Source organism: Balaenoptera acutorostrata, chromosome 1 (genome assembly GCF_949987535.1).
Source record: "Balaenoptera acutorostrata chromosome 1, mBalAcu1.1, whole genome shotgun sequence".
NCBI classification, from domain to species: domain Eukaryota; kingdom Metazoa; phylum Chordata; class Mammalia; order Artiodactyla; family Balaenopteridae; genus Balaenoptera; species Balaenoptera acutorostrata.
The window spans coordinates 134,097,627-134,118,285 of NC_080064.1; the positions used below are offsets into that span (position 1 = coordinate 134,097,627).

The 20,659-nt window shown below is 38.4% G+C and overlaps 1 protein-coding gene across 1 annotated transcript in view; it reads left to right on the plus strand.

Annotated features, from left to right (window-relative positions):
- The window catches only part of KLHL20 (kelch like family member 20), an 80,746-nt gene that overhangs the window by 52,651 nt on the left and 7,436 nt on the right, over window positions 1–20,659 (plus strand). The window contains exon 8 of the mRNA XM_007165341.3: window positions 6,613–6,756. Coding sequence (XP_007165403.1) covers window positions 6,613–6,756 — 144 coding nt within the window. The remainder of the gene's footprint in view (window positions 1–6,612; window positions 6,757–20,659) is intronic.

Consider the following 20,659-nt stretch of genomic DNA (forward strand, 5'->3'; position numbering starts at 1 on the left):
CCTACACACACAGGTGGGACCAAAACCAAAGCTGAACCCCAGGAGCTGTGCGAACAAAGAAGAGAAAGGGAAATTTCTCCATTCAGCCTCAGGAGCAGTGGATTAAATCCCGACAATCAACTTGATGTACCCTGCATCTGTGGAATACCTGAATAGACAACAAATCGTCGCAAAATTGAGGTGGTGGACTTTAGGAGTAACTGTAGACTTAGGGTTTGCTGTCTGCAGCTGATTTGTTTTTGATATTTATGTTTATCTTAGTTTAGTTTTTAACACTTGTTATCATCAGTGGATTTTTTATTGGTTTGGTTGCTCTCATTTTTTTTAATTATTATTATTTTATATGTTAATAAATTGTTTTAATGTACTTTATTTTATTTTACTTTATTTTTTTCTTTCTTTTTTGCTCCCTTTTCTTCTGATTCGTGTGGCTGACAGGGTCTTGGTGCTCTGGCCTGGTGTCAGGCCTGAGCCTCTGAGGTGGGACAGCCAAGTTCAAGACACTGGACCACCAGAGACCTCCTGGCCCCACGTAATATCAGTCAACGCTAAGACCCAGCTCCTCTAAAGTTAAACAAAATGAGAAGACAGAAAACTATGCAGCTGATGAAGCAGCAAGGTAAAAACCCACCAGACCAAACAAATGAAGAGGAAATAGGAAGTCTACCTGAAAAAGAATTCAGAGTAATGATAGTAAAGATGATCCAAAATCTTGGAAATGGAATGGAGAAAATTCAAGAAACGTTTAACAAGGACCTAGAAGAAATAAAGAGCAAACAAACAATGATGAACAACCCAATAAATGAAATTTAAAATTCTCTAGAAGGAATCAAGAGTAGAATAACTGAGGCAGAAGAACGGATAAGTGACCTGGAAGACAAAATACTGGAAATAACTACTGCAGAGCAGAATAAAGAAAAAAAAAATGAAAAGAATTGAGGACAGTCTCAGAGACCTCTGGGACAACATTAAACGCACCAACATTCAAATTATAGGGGTCCCAGAAGAAAACAAGAAAAAGAAAGGGTCTGAGAAAATATTTGAAGAGATTATAGTTGAAAACTTTCCTAACACAGGAAAGGAAAGTCAATCAAGTCCAGGAAGCACCACGAGTCGCATACAGGATAAATTCAAGGAGAAACACGCCAAGACACATATTAATCAAACTGTCAAAAATTAAATTCAAAGAAAAAATATTAAAAGCAGCAAGGGAAAAGCAACAAATTATATTCAAGGAAATCCCCATAAGTTTAACAACTGATCTTTCAGCAGAAATTCTGCAAGCCAGAAGGGAGTGGCAGGACATATTTAAAGTGATGAAAGGGAAAAACCTACAACCAAGATTACTCTACCCAGCAAGGATCTCTCTCAGATTCAAGAGAGAAATTAAAACCTTTACAGACAAGCAAAAACTGAGAATTCAGCACCACCAAACCAGCTTTACAACAATTGCTAAAGGAACTTCTCTAGGCAGGAAACACAAGAGAAGGAATAGACCTACAAAAACAAACCCAAAACAATTAAGAAAATGGTAAGAGGAACATACATATCGATAATTACCTTAAATGTAAATTGATTAAATGCTCCAACCAAAAGATATAGACTGGTTGAATGGATACAAAAACAAGACCCATATATATGCTGTCTACAAGAGACCCACTTCAGACCTAGGGACACATACCGACTGAAAGTGAGGGTATGGAAAAAGATATTCCATGCAAATGGAAATCAAAAGAAAGCTGGAGTAGCAATTCACATATCAGAAAAAATAGACTTTAAAATAAAGACTATTACAAGAGACAAAGAAGGACACTACCGTAATGATCAAGGGATCAATCCAAGAAGAAGATATGAAAATTGTAAATATTTATGCACCCAACATAGGATCATCTCAATACATAAGGCAAATGCTAACAGCAATAAAAGGGGAAATCAACAGTAACACAATAATAGTAGGGGACTTTAACATCCCAATTTCACCAATGGACAGATCATCCAAAATGAAAATAAATAATGAAACACAAGCTTTAAATGACACACTAGACAAGATGGACATAATTTTTATTTATAGGACACTCCATCCAAAAACAGCAGAACTTTCTTCTCATGTGCTCATGGAACATTCTCTAGGATAGATCATATCTTGGGGCACAAATCAAGCCTTGGTAAAGTTAAGAAAATTGAAATCATATCAACTGTCTTTTCCGACCACAATGCTATGAGACTAGATATAAATTACAGGGAAAAAACTGTAAAAAATCCAAACACACGGAGGCTAAACAGTATGCTACTAAATAACGAAGAGATCACTGAAGAAATCAAAGAGGAAATCAAAAAATACCTAGAAACAAATGACAGTGAAAACACGATGACCCAAAACCTATGGGATGCAGCAAAAGCAGTTCTAAGAGGGAAGTCTATAGCAATACAATCCCACCTCAAGAAACAAGAAAAATCTCAAATAAACAACCTAACCTTATACCTAAAGCAATTAGAGAAACAAGAACAAAAAAACCCCAAAGTTAGCAGAAGGAAAGAAACCATAAAGATCAGATCAGACATAAAACAAAATTGATAAACCATTAGCCAAACTCATCAAGAAAAAAGGGAGAAGACTCAAATCAACAGAATTAGAAATGAAAAAGGAGAATAACTGACACTGCAGAAATACAAAGGATCATGAGAGATTACTACAAGCAACTATATGCCAATAAATTGGACAACCTGAAGGAAATAGACAAATTCTTAGAAAAGCAAAACGTTCTGAGACTGAAACAGGAAGAACTAGAAAATATAATCAGACCAGTCACAAGCACTGAAATTGAAACTGCGATTAAAAATCTTACAACAGGGCTTCCCTGGTGGTGCAGTGGTCGAGAATCTGCCTGCCAATTCAGGCAACACGTGTTCAAGCCCTGGTCTGGGAAGATCCCACATGCCGCTGAGCAGCTAGGCCCGTGAGCCACAACTACTGAGCCTGCGTGTCTGGAGCCTGTGCTCTGCAACAAGAGAAGCCGCGATAGTGAGAGGCCCGCGCACCGCGATGAAGAGTGGCCCCCGCTTGCCGCAACTACAGAAAGCCCTCGCACAGAAATGAAGACCCAACACAGCCAAAAATAAATTAATTAATTAATTTAAAAATATAAATAAATAAATAAATAAGTACAAATAAATATTTATTTTTAAAAAAAATCTTACAACAAACAAAAGCCCAGGACCAGATGGCTTCACAGGCGAATTCTGTCAAACATTTAGAGAAGAGCTAACACCTATCCTTCTCAAACTCTTCCAAAATATAGCAGAGGGAGGAACAGTCCCAAACTCATTCTACGAGGCCACCATCATCCTGATGCCAAAACCAGACAAAGATGTCACAAAAAAAGAAAACTGCAGGCCAATATCACTGATAAACACAGATGTAAAAATCCTCAACAAAAGTCTAGCAAACAGAATCCAACAGCACATTAAAAGGATCATACACCATGATCAAGTGGGGTTTATCCCAGGAATGCAAGGATTCTTCAATATATGCAAATCAATCAATGTGATACACCATATTAAGTTGAAGAATAAAAACCATGGGATAATCTCAACAGATGCAGAAAAAGCTTTTGACAAAATTCAACACCCATTTATGATAAAAACTCTCCAGAAAGTAGGCGTAGAGGGAAGCTACCTCAACATAATAAAGGCCATATATGACAAACCCACAGCCGACATAGTTCTCAATGGTGAAAAACTGAAACCATTTCCTCTAAGATCAGGAAAAAGACAAGGTTGCCCACTCTCACCACTATTATTCAACATAGTTTTGGAAGTTTTAGCCACAGCAATCAAAGAAGAAAAAGAAATAAACGGAATCCAAATCAGAAAAGAAGAAGTAAAGCTGTCACTGTTTGCAGATGACATGATACTATACACAGAGAATCCTAAAGATACTACTAGAAAACTACTAGAGCTAATCAATGAATTTGGTAAAGTAGCAGGATACAAAATTAATGCACAGAATCTCTTGCATTCCTATACACTAATGATGAAAAATCTGAAAGACAAATTACAGAAACACTTCCCATTTACTACTGCAACAAAAAGAATAAAATACCTAGGAATAAACCTATCTAAGGAGACAAAAGACCTGTATGCAGAAAACTATAAGACACTGATGAAAGAAATAAAAGGTGATACAAAGAGATGGAGAGATGTACCATGTTCTTGGATTGGAAGAATTAACATTGTCAAAATGACTCTACTACCCAAAGCAATCTACAGATTCAGTGCAATCCCTATCATACTATCAATGGCATTTTTCACAGAACTAGAACTAAAAATTTCACAAGTTCTATTGAAACACAAAAGACCCGAATAGCCAAAGCAATCTTGAGAAAGAAAAATGGAGCTGGAAGAATCAGACTCCCTGACTTTAGACTATACTACAAAGCTACAGTAATCAAGACAGTATGGTACTGGCACAAAAACAGAAATATTTATCCATGGAACTGGATAGAAAGCCCAGAGATAAACCCACACACATACAGTCACCTTATCTTTGATAAAGGAGGCAGGAATATACAATGGAGGAAAGACACCTCTTCAATAAGTGGTCCTGGGAAAACTGGACAGCTACATGTAAAAGAATGAAATTAGACCCCTCCCTTACACCATACACAAAAGTAAACTCAAAATGGATTAAAGACCTAAATGTAAGGCCAGACACTATAAAACTCTTAGAGGAAAACATAGGCAGAACACTCTATGACATAAATCACAGCAAGATCCTTTTGGACCCACCTCCTAGAGAAATGGAAATAAAAACAAAAATAAACATATGGGACCTAAGGAAACCTAAAAGCTTTGGCACATCAAAGGAAATCATAAGCAAGATGAAAAGACAACCCTCACAATGGGAGAAAATATTTGCAAACGAAGCAACTGACAAAGGATTAATCTCCAAAATATACAAGCAACTCATGCAGCTCAATATCAAAAAAAAAAAACCCAACCCAAAAATGGGCAGAAGACCTAAATAGACATTTCTCCAAAGAAGATATACAGATTGCCAACAAACACATGAAAGGATGCTCAACATCGCTAATCATTAGAAAAATACAAGTCAAAACTACAATGAGGTATCACCTCATACCAGTTAGAATGGGCATCATCAGAAAAACAACAAATGCTGGAGAGGGTGTGGAGAAAAGGGAACCCTCTTGCACTGTTGGTGGGAATGTAAATTGATACAGCCACTATGGAGAACAGTATGGAGGTTCCTTAAAAAACTAAAAATAGAACTACCATACGACCCAGCAATCCCACTACTGGGCATATACCCTGAGAAAACCATAATTCAAAAAGAGTCATGTACCACAATGTTCGTTGCAGCTCTATTCACAATAGCCAGGACATGGAACCAATCTAAGTGTCCATCAACAGATGATTGAATAAAGAAGATGTGGCACATATATACAATGGATTATTACTCAGCCATAAAAAGAAACAAAATTGAGTTATTTGTAGTGAGGTGGATGGACCTAGAGTCTGTCATACAGAGTGAAGTAAGTCAGAAAGAGAAAAATACTGTATGCTAACACATATATATGGAATCTAAAAAAAAAAAATGGTTCTGATGAACCTAGGGGCAGGACAGGAATAAATACGCAGACATAGAGAATGGACTTGAGGACACAGGGAGGGGGAAGGGTAAGCTGGGACGAAGTGAGAGAGTGGCATGGACATATATACACTACCAAACGTAAAATAGATAGCTAGTGGGAAGCAGCTGCATAGCACAGGGAGATCAGCTCGGTGCTTTGTGACCACCTAGAGGGCTTAGATAGGGAGGGTGGAAGGGAGATGCAAGAGGGAAGGGATATGGGGATATATGTGTACATATAGCTGATTCACTTTGTTATACAGCAGAAACTAACCCAACAGTGTAAAGCAACTATACTCCAATAAAGATGTTAAAAAAAAAAATGAATATACTCTATGCTCCATGATTCTGCTTCTCATCATCCATTGCACAAGCAGAAATATACAAGGGTGATCACTGTTTTTAATAACAAACTGTCACAGACAATGTAAGGATACATCAATAGAAATATGATTTAAATAATACATGGCACACACGATATAATGAAATAGTTCAAAAGAGAAATCTAGAGCTATATCTATTATGAATAGATCTCAGAAATATATTGAGTGAAAAAGCAATGAGTAATATGTGGCATTACTTATGTACAGAAAACATGCTTGCATATAAAGAAATATATATATGTGGATAGATATATACCTATTTAAAAGAATTTTACCAAAAAATCTTGAAGGATGTACACCAAATCAAAATGGGAAAAGAACAGAAATTGGGTGGAACTCAAAGAGAACTTTAGCTTTATCTATAACATTCTGAAAAAAATTTTTAAAGAAAATATATTTATATGTAACTTTTTAAGTAAAACTGAATTTCAAAAAATATATATAAATTAGACTATCACATATTTAGTTATCAGCCCATATTTGGGGAAAGAATATATATATCATATTATATATCATTGCATATATAAACATAGCCCTCTTTGTGTAATACGAACTGTGTTCTTGATGTGTTCTCTGCAGGTATGACCCCAAAACAAACCAATGGAGCAGTGACGTTGCTCCTACAAGCACCTGCAGGACAAGTGTTGGTGTGGCTGTGCTTGGAGGCTTTCTCTATGCTGTGGGTGGCCAGGATGGAGTGTCTTGCCTCAACATCGTTGAGAGGTGATTTTTTTTTAAGTCATTTTCAGTTTTTTAAAAGAAACAATTTAGGACACTAGGGATTCACTATTCAGTAGATTTCCCATGGGCCTTAAGGAAAAAAGTTTTCAGTTAACTTTGAAGTCTAGGAAGATGAAAGATATAACCCAATTTTTTAAATTATGTGTTACACTGACTGAGCCTAACATTGAAGTGTTGGAATCATATTTTAAATTTCATTTTATATATGATATCAAGGATACCACTTCTGAGATCTGTTCTGATTTTTTTTCCCCAGTAATTGGAATGATTTTGCTCAGACTTCCTCCAGAAAAAATGATTAAAGCAATAATTCTTTGTGTAGCATACCTTATAAAGACTCCAAGGTATTTTGTATGTGGATTCTCATTAATTCTTTTTTTAAGTTTTTATTTATTTATTTGTTTGTTTATTTTGGCTGTGCTGGGTCTTTGTTGTGGCGTGCAGGGTCTTTGTTGTGGCGTGCAGGGTCTTTGTAGCAGGGCTTCTCTAGTTGCGGTGTGCAGGCTCAGTAGTTGAGGCATGCCGGCTCTCTAGTTGCGGTATGTGGGATCTTAGTTCCCCAACCAGGGATCAAACCCAGGCCCCCTGCATTGGGAGCATGGAGTCTTACCCACTGGACCACCAGGGAAGTCCCTGGCCCCTCTCATTAATTCTTGAAGTATACTTGGGGAAATCTTGGTGGGTTGCCATGATTTACTGTATACTTCTTTTTTTTTTTTTTGTCTGCGTTGGGTCTTCGTTGCTACACATGGGCTTTTCTCTAGTTGCAGAGAGTGGGGGCTACTCTTCCTTGCCGTGTGCAGGCTTCTCATTGCAGTGGCTTCTCTTGTTGCAGAGCACGGGCTCTAGGCACACGGGCTTTGGTAGTTGTGGCTCGCAGGCTCTAGAGCACAGGGTTAGTAGTGGTGCATGGGCTTAGCTGCTCCACGGCACGTGGGATCTTCCCAGACCAGGGCTCGAACCTGTGTCCCCTGCATTGGCAGACGGATTCTTAACCACTGCGCCACCAGGGAAGCCCCTATACTTTTAAAAATCAGTTAATTTTGGTGAAATAGATTCTGTTTTTAATTTCTTGCCCTGTCATGTTTTTATCATTCTATCTTAGAGATTAGGTTTTGGAGTCTCATGTGCTACGATTACTGGCAACAACATACTATACTTCATTCTCACTTCTTAAAAAGAGATAAATTTTTGAAATAACATTTACTAGTTGGGTTACCATGTTTAAGTAGAAGAATTTAACTCTTGTCTTAGAGATAAAGTTGCAGGTAACTCTTAAAAGCAATGCCAGTTCCTTTTTATCTGTCTGTCAAGAAACTTATTTCTTCACTTTCAAAATTCTATGCAAGAGGATTCTGGGAAAATAATAGCACCAACAGCATAATTTTTTAATCTCTCCAAATTCCCACATAAAAACAGAGCAATAAACAGAAAAGCTATAAACCTACAGGCAGGGACTTCCCTGGTGGCGCAGTGGTTAGGAATCCGCCTGCCAGTGCAGGGGACATGGGTTCAAGTCCTGGTCCGGGAAGATCCCACATGTTGCAGAGCAACTAAGCCTGTGCGCTACAACTACTGAGCCTGCAAGTCACAACTACTGAGCCCGCATGCCACGACAACTGAAGCCTACAGAAGCCACCACAATGAGCAGCCCATGCACTGCAAGGAAGAGTAGCCCCCGCTCACCGCAACTAGAGAAAGCTCGTGTGCAGCAACAAAGACCCAACACAGCCAAAAATAAATAAATAAATAAATAATTTTTTTAAAAAAAACCCTACAGGCAAGTTATGGAGCTTGGTTGTATGACAATGTAAATGTACTTAACACTATTAAACCATATACTTAAAAGTGGTTATAATGGCAAATTTTATGTACATTTTACCACAATTTAATTAAAAAATCCTATGAACAACATTTTAAATAAACTAGGGTAAAGGGTGTCCTTGTAAACCCCAAGACATAGTAGGCAAAGACAAACTCCCAATAGCCAAAAGACCGGCATGATACCATTGTGTAGGAGAAAGCAGCGAGAAGCAATCAGAAGTCTGACAGATGTAAGAACAGAAGAAACCCAAAATAGCCAATACATATTTACTAGAAAGTGTGAGGGGAAAATTTATGAAAAAAAGCTAAAACTAAGAAAGGTTTTGCTCACTCCCAATATAGAGTAAGTGCAGGAAGGGACCTGCAGTAAGACCTGAAGGATTTACTGAGGTTTCTCAACCTCAGTACTACTGAAAGTTCGGATAATTTCAGAAGTTAATTCTTTGTTGGGTGGGGGAGGGGCTGTCCTGTGCACTGTAGGGTGTTTAACAGCATCCTTGGCCTCTACAGACTAAGTGCCACTAGCACATGCCTGGTTGTAATAACCAAAAATGTCCCCAGACGTTGCCACATGTCCTGGGGGGTGGGATTGGAGACACAGTCACCCCAGTTGAGAGCCAGTTGGGCTAGAGCCATCTAGTCACTAGGAACCCTCAAAATTGACCAGCCAAGGTGGCCTTCAAGGACAGGGCCCACACCTCTGGGAGCAGAGTCAAAATTGAGCAGGACAAGGACAACAGATACAGTGAAAAGAGAAGGCCAGGTTAAAAGTAGGAGTATTGAATAAAGCCAATACATCTCAGGAGGCAAACCACCGTATTTTTTAATGCTACATGAAAAAAAAAAAAGGAGGGAACTCCATGAAACTGGAAGTATTAGCACAAACCACTCTTTCTTCTAAGAGTTCAGGAAAACTCATTTCATGTAAAAATGAGCAACAGAAAGGTATTGAGGCTAGATCCCATTAAAGTGAATATATGAAGAGAGAATAAGCAGCAACTACGTCTCTATAGAGAATGAAAGCACATCAGAAAGGTATTGAGTCTAGATCCCATTAAAGTGAATATATGAAGAGAGAATAAGCAGCAACTACGTCTCTATAGAGAATGAAAGCACACCAGAAAGATACAACTACAGAACAGATCAAAACTGTGATCAACTATTTCAGAAATATGCTAAAAGGCATTAGGAAAACAGTGCAAGATATGAAAACACACAAGTCAGAATCTGAAAAGCTCAGAAATGAGATGACAAAACTCAGAAAAATACTAGAAATGTAAGAAAAAATCACTTTAGAATGAAGGGTTAAATTAGAACAAATAAGCAAAACAGATAATGCCAAAAGACAAATAGAAGGTGAAAAAGAGGAAAGTTTTAAAGTCAAAAAGAAATAAAGAGGTAAAAAGGATTTGAGAGACAGCAACAAATATTGAAGACAGGTAAAAATCCACTATACAGATAATAGGAGTCCATGAAGAAGAAAATGAAAACAAGGGAACAGAGCAGATGCTAAAAACTGTGATTCAAAATTATTTTCCTGTTGTAATTTTTTAAAAATTGAAATGGTTTATTGAAATAATACACTATATCCTCTAAATACTGACCCAGAACAAGGAACACTAAGACATATTCTAATAAAATTACTGGACCTTGAAGGAAAAGGAAAAAAATCCTTTAGTTATCAACAAAAAAATACATGTTACTTATAAGGGAAAAAAATTTAGATTATTATCAGATTTTTTGAAGCAATACTTTATGCCAGAAGAAAATGGAGTAACATATTTAAGATATCCAAAGAAAATGTAAGCCAATGATTTTTTACCTAGAGAAACTGACCTTGAAGTATAAAAGGCAGAGACAAACTGTTAACATGTAAGAAATCAGGGAACGTTCCCATGAGTTGTTTCTGAGGAATCTACTAGAGAACAAGCTTCAGAAAAATTACTAGAGAGAGATTGACAGAGGACTAATAGTGAACATGAAACATACAGTAAATCTGAGAACTATGACTAAATAAGGGTTATAAGAGAGTGTAGCATGCCCTGGCTGTATCATCACTCAATGTAAATTAGTTCAACTAATTTTTAAAGTGGGGGAAGAATGGGAAGAGATATGCAGAAAGAAATTTTAATTCTCAGGAATAGTGAAATGATCATATTGCTATTTTAAGACTGCTATGTGTGTAATGTGGAATAAAGGAAATGAGTATGGGTTATTCTGATTCTGTCCTCTTCTGTGTCCTTGAAAACCAGGAAGATATGGAAGAATATGGATGTAAAATAGAAGAGTTTAAGTAAAACACCTTGTCCTGAATTTGAGTTAAATTTTTCTTAAAAAAAATTATATTCTAGCTCTGTCAACTGAAGAGGCCTAGAAATAATGACCAGCCAAGTCAGTGAACATCTCCACTTCCTGACTGTCTTGAAATTCCGTTTCCCACTAAACGAAACCAGGGCTTCTTGGAGAAATGTCCGATTCCAGATTTAGGACAGGGAATGTATAGATGAGCCTGGACCATCTTGTCATACCAGATAGCAAGCAAGCTATCAAAGACTACTAGATATCAAAAAGATTCAAGAGTCAATTTGAAGATGTTCCACTGACCAAAGATGACACAATTTTAACCTTAAAAGAGATAATAATTGTAATTGATTAAAATCCAATAAATATATTTAAATCTATGGGTTCCTGTTGATATTTTTTTTTAAAAAAAACCTAATTAGTTACCTTTGGAAGAGTTTATTTATTATCTTGAAAACTAGTAAGCATATATCCAGGCTTTCTTTTACCAACCGTATCACATATGAATTGGGTAATAAAATAGTAGGAAACAGAGGCAGAGAGAGAGAGAGAGAGAAAGAAACAGAAGCAGAGAGAGAGTGAGAGAGGAGAGAGAAGGCGAGGCAAGGAGTGGGGGAGAGAGAGAGAGGATCCGTAGATGAGAGGATTGTTTCTTTTTAAAAAGTATTCCAGCAAAAGAAAATAAAGGATAGAATATCACCATATTGCAACACTCAGTAAATTAATGCACCTAGGAATTAATAACAGCTCCTAACACACCACCTTCTATGGTCTTGCCAAAGGGACCAAACGTGGTCTGATCTAACCTCTGAATCCAGCTGCCAGTTTGCAGAACATACAGAGGACAGGCCAATGTGTAGAGCTGCACTATAAGTGCACAGTCGATCAAATCCATATTGTGGGAGAAGTTGCAGGTCAAATGCCCCAGGTTCTAAAACATGAATTCTGGGAGTGGGGGAGGGAGAAGGAGAATAGAGGAAAAACCTGTAGAAAAAAGGAGACTTTTTAAAAATATGAAAAAGTGGTCCAGTTGTTAAGACCCTGTACTTCCATGGCAGGGGGCACGGGTTAGATCCCTGGTCGGGGAACTGAGATCCTGCGTGCTGCGTGGCACGACCAAAAAATTAAAAAATACAAAATAAGTAAATAAAAATACAAAAAAAAATTTAATAAGTAAGAGTAAGTGTCTAGGGATGCACACGCGGGTGATAAAACTATAAAGGAACGCAAGGAAGTGATTACTGTAAAAGTCAGGATAATGGTTACCCTGCCTGGGGGAAGGTTTTGAAATTGGAAAGGGACACGTGGAAGGGCTTCCAGTGTGGCAGGCAAAGTTATTTTTCTTGGCCTGGATGGTGGTTATAAGTAGACTTTCCTTATAATAACTTATTAAACTATACATTTGTTCTTGTGTGGCTTTCTGTATCAATATTTTATTTTACAATAAAAGGGTTTAAAAAGTTATGCAAAGGCTTTTGCTTCTAAGTAGAATACAATAAGTAGTGACAGCCATCGTTCCCACTGCAACAACTAGGAAAAAATGACAAAGTACAGATATCATATTTTTAAAATCATCAGAGACATGTAGAAGTAACAAGGACTAGATGAGCTAAGAGTCCACTGAAGAAAGAGCCCATCTTATGTGAGCTGAGATCATCAGCTATTTTCTTCCCAAAAACATTTGCCAAGTTTTAACATGGGTTGAATACTGGACTTGGTCTAGGCAGAGGGGTTCTCCTGGAGGAGGGTAAATCAGTGGAACTTTTGACAATCATGTAGGCTGGCATGACAGATTGGGTTCTGGAACATACTTTTGTTTTTCCCAGTGGGATGTTTGCTGAGTGCTGGGGTAGCACAGGAGAGTAGTAGACCAGGGTAAGTGAAATCTCATGCAATCTTACAGTGCTTAGAAGATAAAGTCCTACTATAGGGAGGGGCCTGCAACAAATACAAGACATCTCATCCTTGAGACATTTGAAAACAAAGGTGGACTGAGTCTAACTAAAGCTCAATTCCTTTTTTTTTTTTAATATTTTTATTGGAGTATAGTTGATTTACAATGTTCTGTTAGTTTCAGATGTACAGCAAAGTGAATCTTTATACATATACATCTATCCACTCTTTTAGATTCTTTTCCCATATAGGCCATTACAGAGTATTGAATAGAGTTCCCTGTGCTATACAGTAGGTCCTTATTAGTTATCTGTTTTATGTGTAGTAGTGTGTTTATGTCAATCCCAATCTCCCAATTTATCCCTCCCCCCAACTTCCCCCTGGTAACCATAGGTTTATTTATTTTTTTCTTATTGGAGTAAAATTGCTTTACAATGTTGTGTTAGTTTCTGCTGTACAGTGAAGTGAATCAGCTATATGTATACCTATATCCCCTCCCTCTTGGATCTCCCTCCCACCCCCACCCCCCATCCCACCCATCTAGGTCGTCACAGAGCACCAAGCTGAGCTCCCTGTGCTATACAGCAGGTTCCCACTAGCTATCTATTTTACACATGGTAATGTATTTATATGAAACCTTATCTCCCAATTCATCCCACCCTCCCCTTCCCCTGCTGTGTCCACATGTCCGTTTTCTATGTCTACATCTCTATTCCTGCCCTACAAATAGGTTCATCTGTACCATTTTTCTAGATTCCACATATATGCATTTATATACGATACTTGTTTTTCTCTTTCTGACTTACTTCACTCTGTATGACAGAATCTAGGTCCATCCACATCTCTACAAATGACCCAATTTCATTCCTTTTTGTGGCTGAGTAATATTCCATTGTATATATGTACCACATCTTCTTTATCCATTCATCTATCGTTGGACATTTAGGTTGTTTCCGTGTCCTGGCTATTGTAAATAGTGCTGCAGTGAACACTGGGGTACGTGTCCTTTTGAATTATGGTTTTCTCAGGGTATATGCCCAGTAGCAGGATTGCTGTGTCATATGGTAGTTCTATTTTTAGTTTTTTTAAGGAACCTCCATACTGTGTTCTCTATAGTGGCTGTATCAATTTACATTCCCACCAACAGTGCAAAAGAGTTTCCTTTTCTCTACATCCTCTCCACCATTTATTGTGTGTAGATTTTTTGATGATGGCCATTCTGATGGTGTGAGGTGATACCTCATTGTAGTTTTGATTTGCACTTCTCTAATAATTAGTGATGTTGAGCATCTTTTCATGTGCCTCTTGCCCATCTGTATGTCTTCTTTGGAGAAATGTCTATTTAGGTCTTCTGCCAATTTTTTGATTGGGTTGTTTGTTTTTTTAATAGTGAGCTGCATGAGCTGTTTATATATTTTGGAGATTAATCCTTTCTCCATTGATTCGTTTGCAAGTATTTTCTCCCATTCAGAGGGTTGTCTTTTCGTCTTGTTTGTAGTTTCCTTTGCTTTGCAAAAGCTTTTAAGTTTCATTAGGTCCCATTTGTTTATTTTTGTTTTTATTTCCATTACTCTAGGAGGTGGATCAAAAAAGATCATGCTGTGATTTATGTCAAAGAGTGTTCTTCCTATGTTTTCCTGTAAGAGTTTTATAGTGTCCGGTCTTACATTTAGATCTCTAATCCATTTTGAGTTTATTTTTGTGTATGGTGTTAGGGAGTGTTCTAATTTCATTCTTTTACATGTAGCTGTCCAGTTTTCCCAGCACCACTTATTGAAGAGGCTGTCTTTTCTCCATTGTACGTTCTTGCCTCCTTTGTTATAAATTACGTGACCATATGTGCATGGGTTTATCTCTGGGCTTTCTATCCTGAACCATTGATCTATATTTCTGTTTTTGTGCCAGTACTATACTGTCTTGATTACTTGTAGTATAGTTTGAAGTTGGGGAGCCTGATTCCTCCAGCTCCATTTTTCTTTATCAAGATGGCTTTGGCTATTCAGGATCTTTTGTGTTTCTGTACACATTATAAAATTTTTTGTTCTAGTTCTGTGAAGAATGCCATTTGTAGTTTGATAGGGATTGCACTGAATCTGGAGATTGCTTTGGGTAGTATAGTCGTTTTCACAATATTGGTTCTTCCAAGAACATGGTATATTTCTCCATCTGTTTACATCATCTTTGATTTCTTTCATCAGTGTTTTATAGTTTTCTGAGTACAAGTCTTTCGCTTCCTTAGGCAGGTTTATTCCTAGGTATTTTATTCTTTTTGTTGCAATGGTAAATGGGATTGTTTTCTTAATTTTTCTTTCTGATTTTTTATTGTTAGTGTATAGGAATGCCAGAGATTTCTGTGCATTAATTTTGTATCCTGCAACCTTACCAAATTCATTGAACTCCAGTAGTTTTCTGGTGGCATCTTTAGGATTTTCTATGTATACTACCATGTCATCTGCAAACAGTGACAGTTTTACTTCTTCTTTTCCAATTTGTATTCCTTTTATTTCTTTTTCTTCTCTGATTGCCATGGCTAGGACTTCTAAAACTATGTTGAATAAGAGTGGCGAGAGTGTACATCCTTGTCTTGTTCCTGATCTTAGTGGAAACGCTTTCAATTTTTCACCATTGAGTATGATGTTTGCTGTGGGTTTGTCATATATGGCCTTTATTATGTTGAGGTAGGTTCCCTCTATTCCCATTTTCTGGAGAGTTTTTATCATAAATGGGTGTTGAATTTTGTCAAAAGCTTTTTCTGCATCTATTGAGGTGATCATATGGTTTTTATTCCTTAATTTGTTAATATGGTGTATCACATTGATTGATTTGCGTATATTGAAGAATCCTTGCATTCTTGGGATAAATCCCACTTGATCATGGTGTATGATCCTTTTAATGTGTTGTTGGATTCTGTTTGCTAGTATTTTGTTCAGGATTTTTGCATCTATGTTCATCAGTGATATTGGTCTGTTATTTTCTTTTTTTGTAGTATCTTTGTCTGGTTTTGGTATCAGGGTGATGGTGGCTTCATAGAACGAATTTGGGAGTACTCCCCCCTCTGCAATTTTTCAGAAGAGTTTGAGAAGGATCGGTGTTATCTCTTCTTTAAATGTTGGATAGAATTCACCTGTGAAGCCATGTGGTCCTGGACTTTTGTTTGTTGGAAACTTTTTAATTACAGTTTCAATTTCATTACTTGTGATAGGTCTGTTTATATTTTCTAGTTCTTCCTGGTTCAGTCTTAGAAAATTGTACTTTTCCAAGAATTTGTCCATTTCTTCGTGGTTATCCATTTTATTGGCATGTAGTCGTTTGTAGTAGTCTCTTATAATCCTTTGTATTTTTGTGGTGTCAGTTGTGATTTCTCCTTTTTCATTTCTAATGTTATTGATTTGAGTCCTCTCCCTGTTTTTTTCTTGATGAGCCTGGCTAAAGGTTTATCGACTTTGTTTATCTTCTCCAAGAACCAACTTTTAGTTTTATTGATCTTTGCTATTTTATTTGTTTCTATTTCATTTATTTCTGTTAGAAAGAATAAAAAAAAAAATATAGATGAAACAACAACCAGAAGGTAAAACAGAACCACAGTAGTAAAAAAGAGGGAAAAAAAGTGGAAAAGGCCTTGGCTCTGGGGGGTGGGGCTTAGGTGGTGGGTGGGGCCTATGCTTAGGACCCACAGGGCTGGATAAGGCCCTGGGGGGGTGGGGGCTTAGGCTCAGTGCAGCAGGAGGGGCCCAGGAGTGCCTCTGGCTTTGGAGGGCGGAAGACCAGGTCCAGGACCCCAGCAGGCTCCCTGGGCCCGAGAGGGCAGGGGAAATGCTAGGCGAGTTCCCCCCGATCCTCCAATCCCTGGAGGGCCCCTCCCCGTTGGCCTCTCTTCTTCTTCCCCCTCCTCCCTCCTATGCGCCTAGGACCCACAGAGCTGGAGAGGGCCCCAGAAGGCAGGGGACGAGACTAGGAAGCCCAACAGGCTTTCCAGGGGCAAGTGGGCAGGGGAAACGTTCTCTGTGCCTCCCCGATTCTTCAATCAAAGAGGGTTTAGGGGCTTCCCTGGTGGCGCAGTGGTTAAGAATCCACCTGCCAATGCAGGGGACACGGGTTCAAGCCCTGGTCTGGGAAGATCCCACAAGCCACGGAGCAACTAAGCCCGTGCGCCACAACTACTGAGTCTGCGCTGTAGAGCCTGCGAGCCACAACTACTGAGCTCGTGTGCCACAACTACTGAAGCCCATGAGCCTAGAGCCCATGCTCCGCAACAAGAGAAGCCACTGCAATGAGAAGCCCACGCACTGCAATGAAGAGTAGCCCCCGCTCGCCGCAACTAGAGAAAGCCCGCATGCAGCAATGAAGACCCAACACAGCCAATAATAAATTAATTAATTAATTAATTAAAAAAAAAAAAAGAGGGCTCCTCCCCGTCCTCCTCTCCTCTTCTCCCCCTGCCTCCCTCCTATGCCCCTAGGAGCAACATGGCCCGGAGGGGGCCTCAGAGGGCGGAGGACCCAGCCTGGGAGCCCTGCAGGCTTCCCAGGGCCCAATTGGGCAGGGGAAATGCTAGACTTGCTCCCCCCATCTCCAAGCCCCCCAAGGGTTCCTCCAGGTGTGGGGACCCCTTCCCCCTCCCAGCCACCCCTCAGGGGCGCCAGTCCTGTCTGGCCTCCACTTCTCATCGCCCCTTACTCCCCCCACATACTACCCGGTCTCTCAGGGGTTCCTCCCATCTCCTTGGGCATTGAGGTCCCCCACCAGCGTCCAGCCGGTGCCCTAGTTGTGGGGAGACGTGAACTCCACGTCCTCCCCTGCCGCCATATTGACTCTGCCCCATAAGTTTATTTTCTACATCTGTAACTCTATTTCTGTTTTGTAGATAAGTCCATATGTAGCCTTTTTTTAGATTCCACATATAGGCGATATCATGATATTTGTCTTTCTCTGTCTGACTTACTTCCATCAGTATGACAATCTCCAGGTCCATCCATGTTGCTACAAATGGCATTATTTTGTTCTTTTTTATGGCTGAGTAATATTCCATTGTATATATGTACCACATCTGCTTTATCCATTCATCTATCGTTGGACATTTAGATTGTTTCCATGTCCTGGCTATTGTAAATAGTGCTGCAATGAACATTGGGGTGCATGTACCATTTTGAATTATGGTTTTCTCCAGATATATGCCCAGGACTGGGATTGCTGGATCATATGGTAGCTCTATTTTTAGTTTTTTAAGGAACCTCTATACTTTCTCCATAGTGGCTGTACCAGTTTACATTCCCACCAACAGCGTAGGAGGGTTCCCTTTTCTCCACACCCTCTCCAGCATTTATTTTTGTAGATTTTTTGATGATGGCTATTCTGATGGTGTGAGGTGATACCTTATTGTAGTTTTGATTTGCATTTCTCGAATAATTAGTGATGTTGAGCATCTTTTCGTGTGCCTCTTGGCCATCTGTATGTCTTCTTTGAAGAAATGTCTATTTAGATCTTTCACCCATTTTTTGTTTGGGTTGTTTGTTTATTTGATATTGAGCTGCATGAGCTGCTTGTGTATTTTGGATATTTTCTCCCATTCTGAGAGTTGTCTTTTCGTTTTGTTTATAGTTTCCTGTGCAAAAGCTTTTAAGTTTAATTAGGTCCCATTTGTTTATTTTTGTTTTTATTTTCATTACTCTACGAGGTGGATCAAAAAAGATCTTGCTGCGATTTATGTCAGAGAGTGTTCTGCCTAGGTTTTCCTCTAAGAGTTTTATAGTATCTGGCCTTACATTTAGGTCTTTAATCCATTTTGAGTTTATTTTTGTGTATGGTGTTAGGGTGTGTTCTAATTTCATTCTTTTACATGTAGCTGTCCAGTTTTCCCATCACCACTTATTGAAGAGACTGCCTTTTCTCCATTATATATTCTTGCCTCCTTTGTCATAGATTAGGTGACCACAGATGCATGGGTTTATCTCTGGACTTTCTATCCTGAACCATTGATCTATATTTCTGTTTTTGTGCCAGTACCATACTGTTTTGATTACTGTAGCTTTGTAGTATAGTTTGAAGTCAGAGAGTCTGATTCCTCCAGCTCCGTTTTTCTTTCTCAAGATTGCTTTGGCTATTCGTGGTCTTTTGTGTTTCCACAAAAATTGTAAAATTTTTTGTTCTATTTCTGTGAAAAATGCCATTGGTAATTTGATAGGGATTGCATTAAATCTGTGGATTGTAAAGCTTAATTCCTGATTGGATTGAGGTGTTCAACATTTCACCATGTCTGCCTAATATAAGAAAGAGTGAATCCATTGTTTGGGGCATAGGTGTTGTCAAGGGGGGGTATAATATCAATTTCAGTTTCTAGGATTCCATTATTTTATGATAATTCCCAGCATACAATAAAAAAAATATGAGACATATAAAGAAACAGAAAAATGTGGCCAATAATTGAGAGAAAAAGTAGACAACAGAAGCCGACTTATAGATAATCCATATTTGGGGTTGACAGAAAAAGACTTTAAAATAAGTATAATAAATACATTGAATAAAATAGAGGAAAAGATCAGTGGGTAAAAAGTTGGATAATTTTAATATAGGATTGGAATCTAAAAATAAGATGTACATTTCTACAATTGGAAAATATAGTATCTAAAATGAAGAACTCATTGAATGAGATTAAATAGACAGAGTAGAAGTAGACTGGACACACAGCAGAAGACAGAGTTAGTAAACTCAAAGCCAGATTAATAGAAAATATCCAAACAGAAGAACAGAATGTAAAGAATAGACCATAAGCAACTCAGGGAACACAAATAGACTAACACATATGTAATTGGAGTCCCAGAAGGAAAATAGCAATAAGAGCAGAAGCAATATTTGAAGACAGAATATTTGGCTGAGAATTTTCTAAAAGTGATGAAAAACTTTATTCAAAGTGCATGAACCTCAGGATACCTTTACTGACTAACCATAACCTTTCTCCAGGGCCTCCATTCTGCAGCACTTCTATCTCTGCTTCTTTCATCTCTGTGAGTTACTACATTCTCAGAATTTGTTTGGAGGTTTTTCCTTAAGAATGTGCTCTGTCTCCCCAGCTTGCTTCTTAAGAACAAGGGCTGTTTTTAGTATTATTTATTTTATATCCTGTAATATTGATATAGTTTGCTATACAATACTTAATATACTAACAGAATTTTTCACCTATGTAATAAAATGCCCAGCACAATTCCAAGTGATTTTTGTCATATTTATTTCTGAACACCAATAATTTATCAATCAGGGCTCAGTTAAAAAGAATGGAAACCATATCAGCTATTTTAGTAAAGAGAATTTAACATTAAAAAATTGGCTAGCACATATTGAAGGGCTGATAAAAAAAAAAGAAAAAAGGACACTGAAGTAACTGTAGGAACCCTAGGTCTGGGAAGACAAGGAAAAAGATTAGAGTTATTAGAGCCTAGAAGCTTGGAGGAGAGGTCCCATAGAACTAGGACCATCAGCACCTGAGGAGAGGGTGCCCTGAACAGCTGTGACTCACATCTCCATGGAGGGTTATCTGCCTGGCTGGTTCTGGAAGGCTGTATTTTCCAAAGATGGTTACAATACCTGACATCTCACATGCTCTTCATACAATTTGACTTTGAAACTCTTCATTGAGAGATGAGGTCTCTGTTTGCTCCCCTTGAATTTGGGCTGGCTTATCAGTATGGTAGTAGCTCTATGTGACTTGCGAGGCTAGGTCATAAAAGGTGATACATCTTTCAGTTGTATCTCTTGGGGCACTCACCTTTGAAGCCTTGAGCTGTCTGAGGTTGCCATGCTGAGAGGAAGCCCAATTAGCCTACATGGAGAGACTACATGGAGAGACCCTGAGGCTACATGGAGACATGCCCAG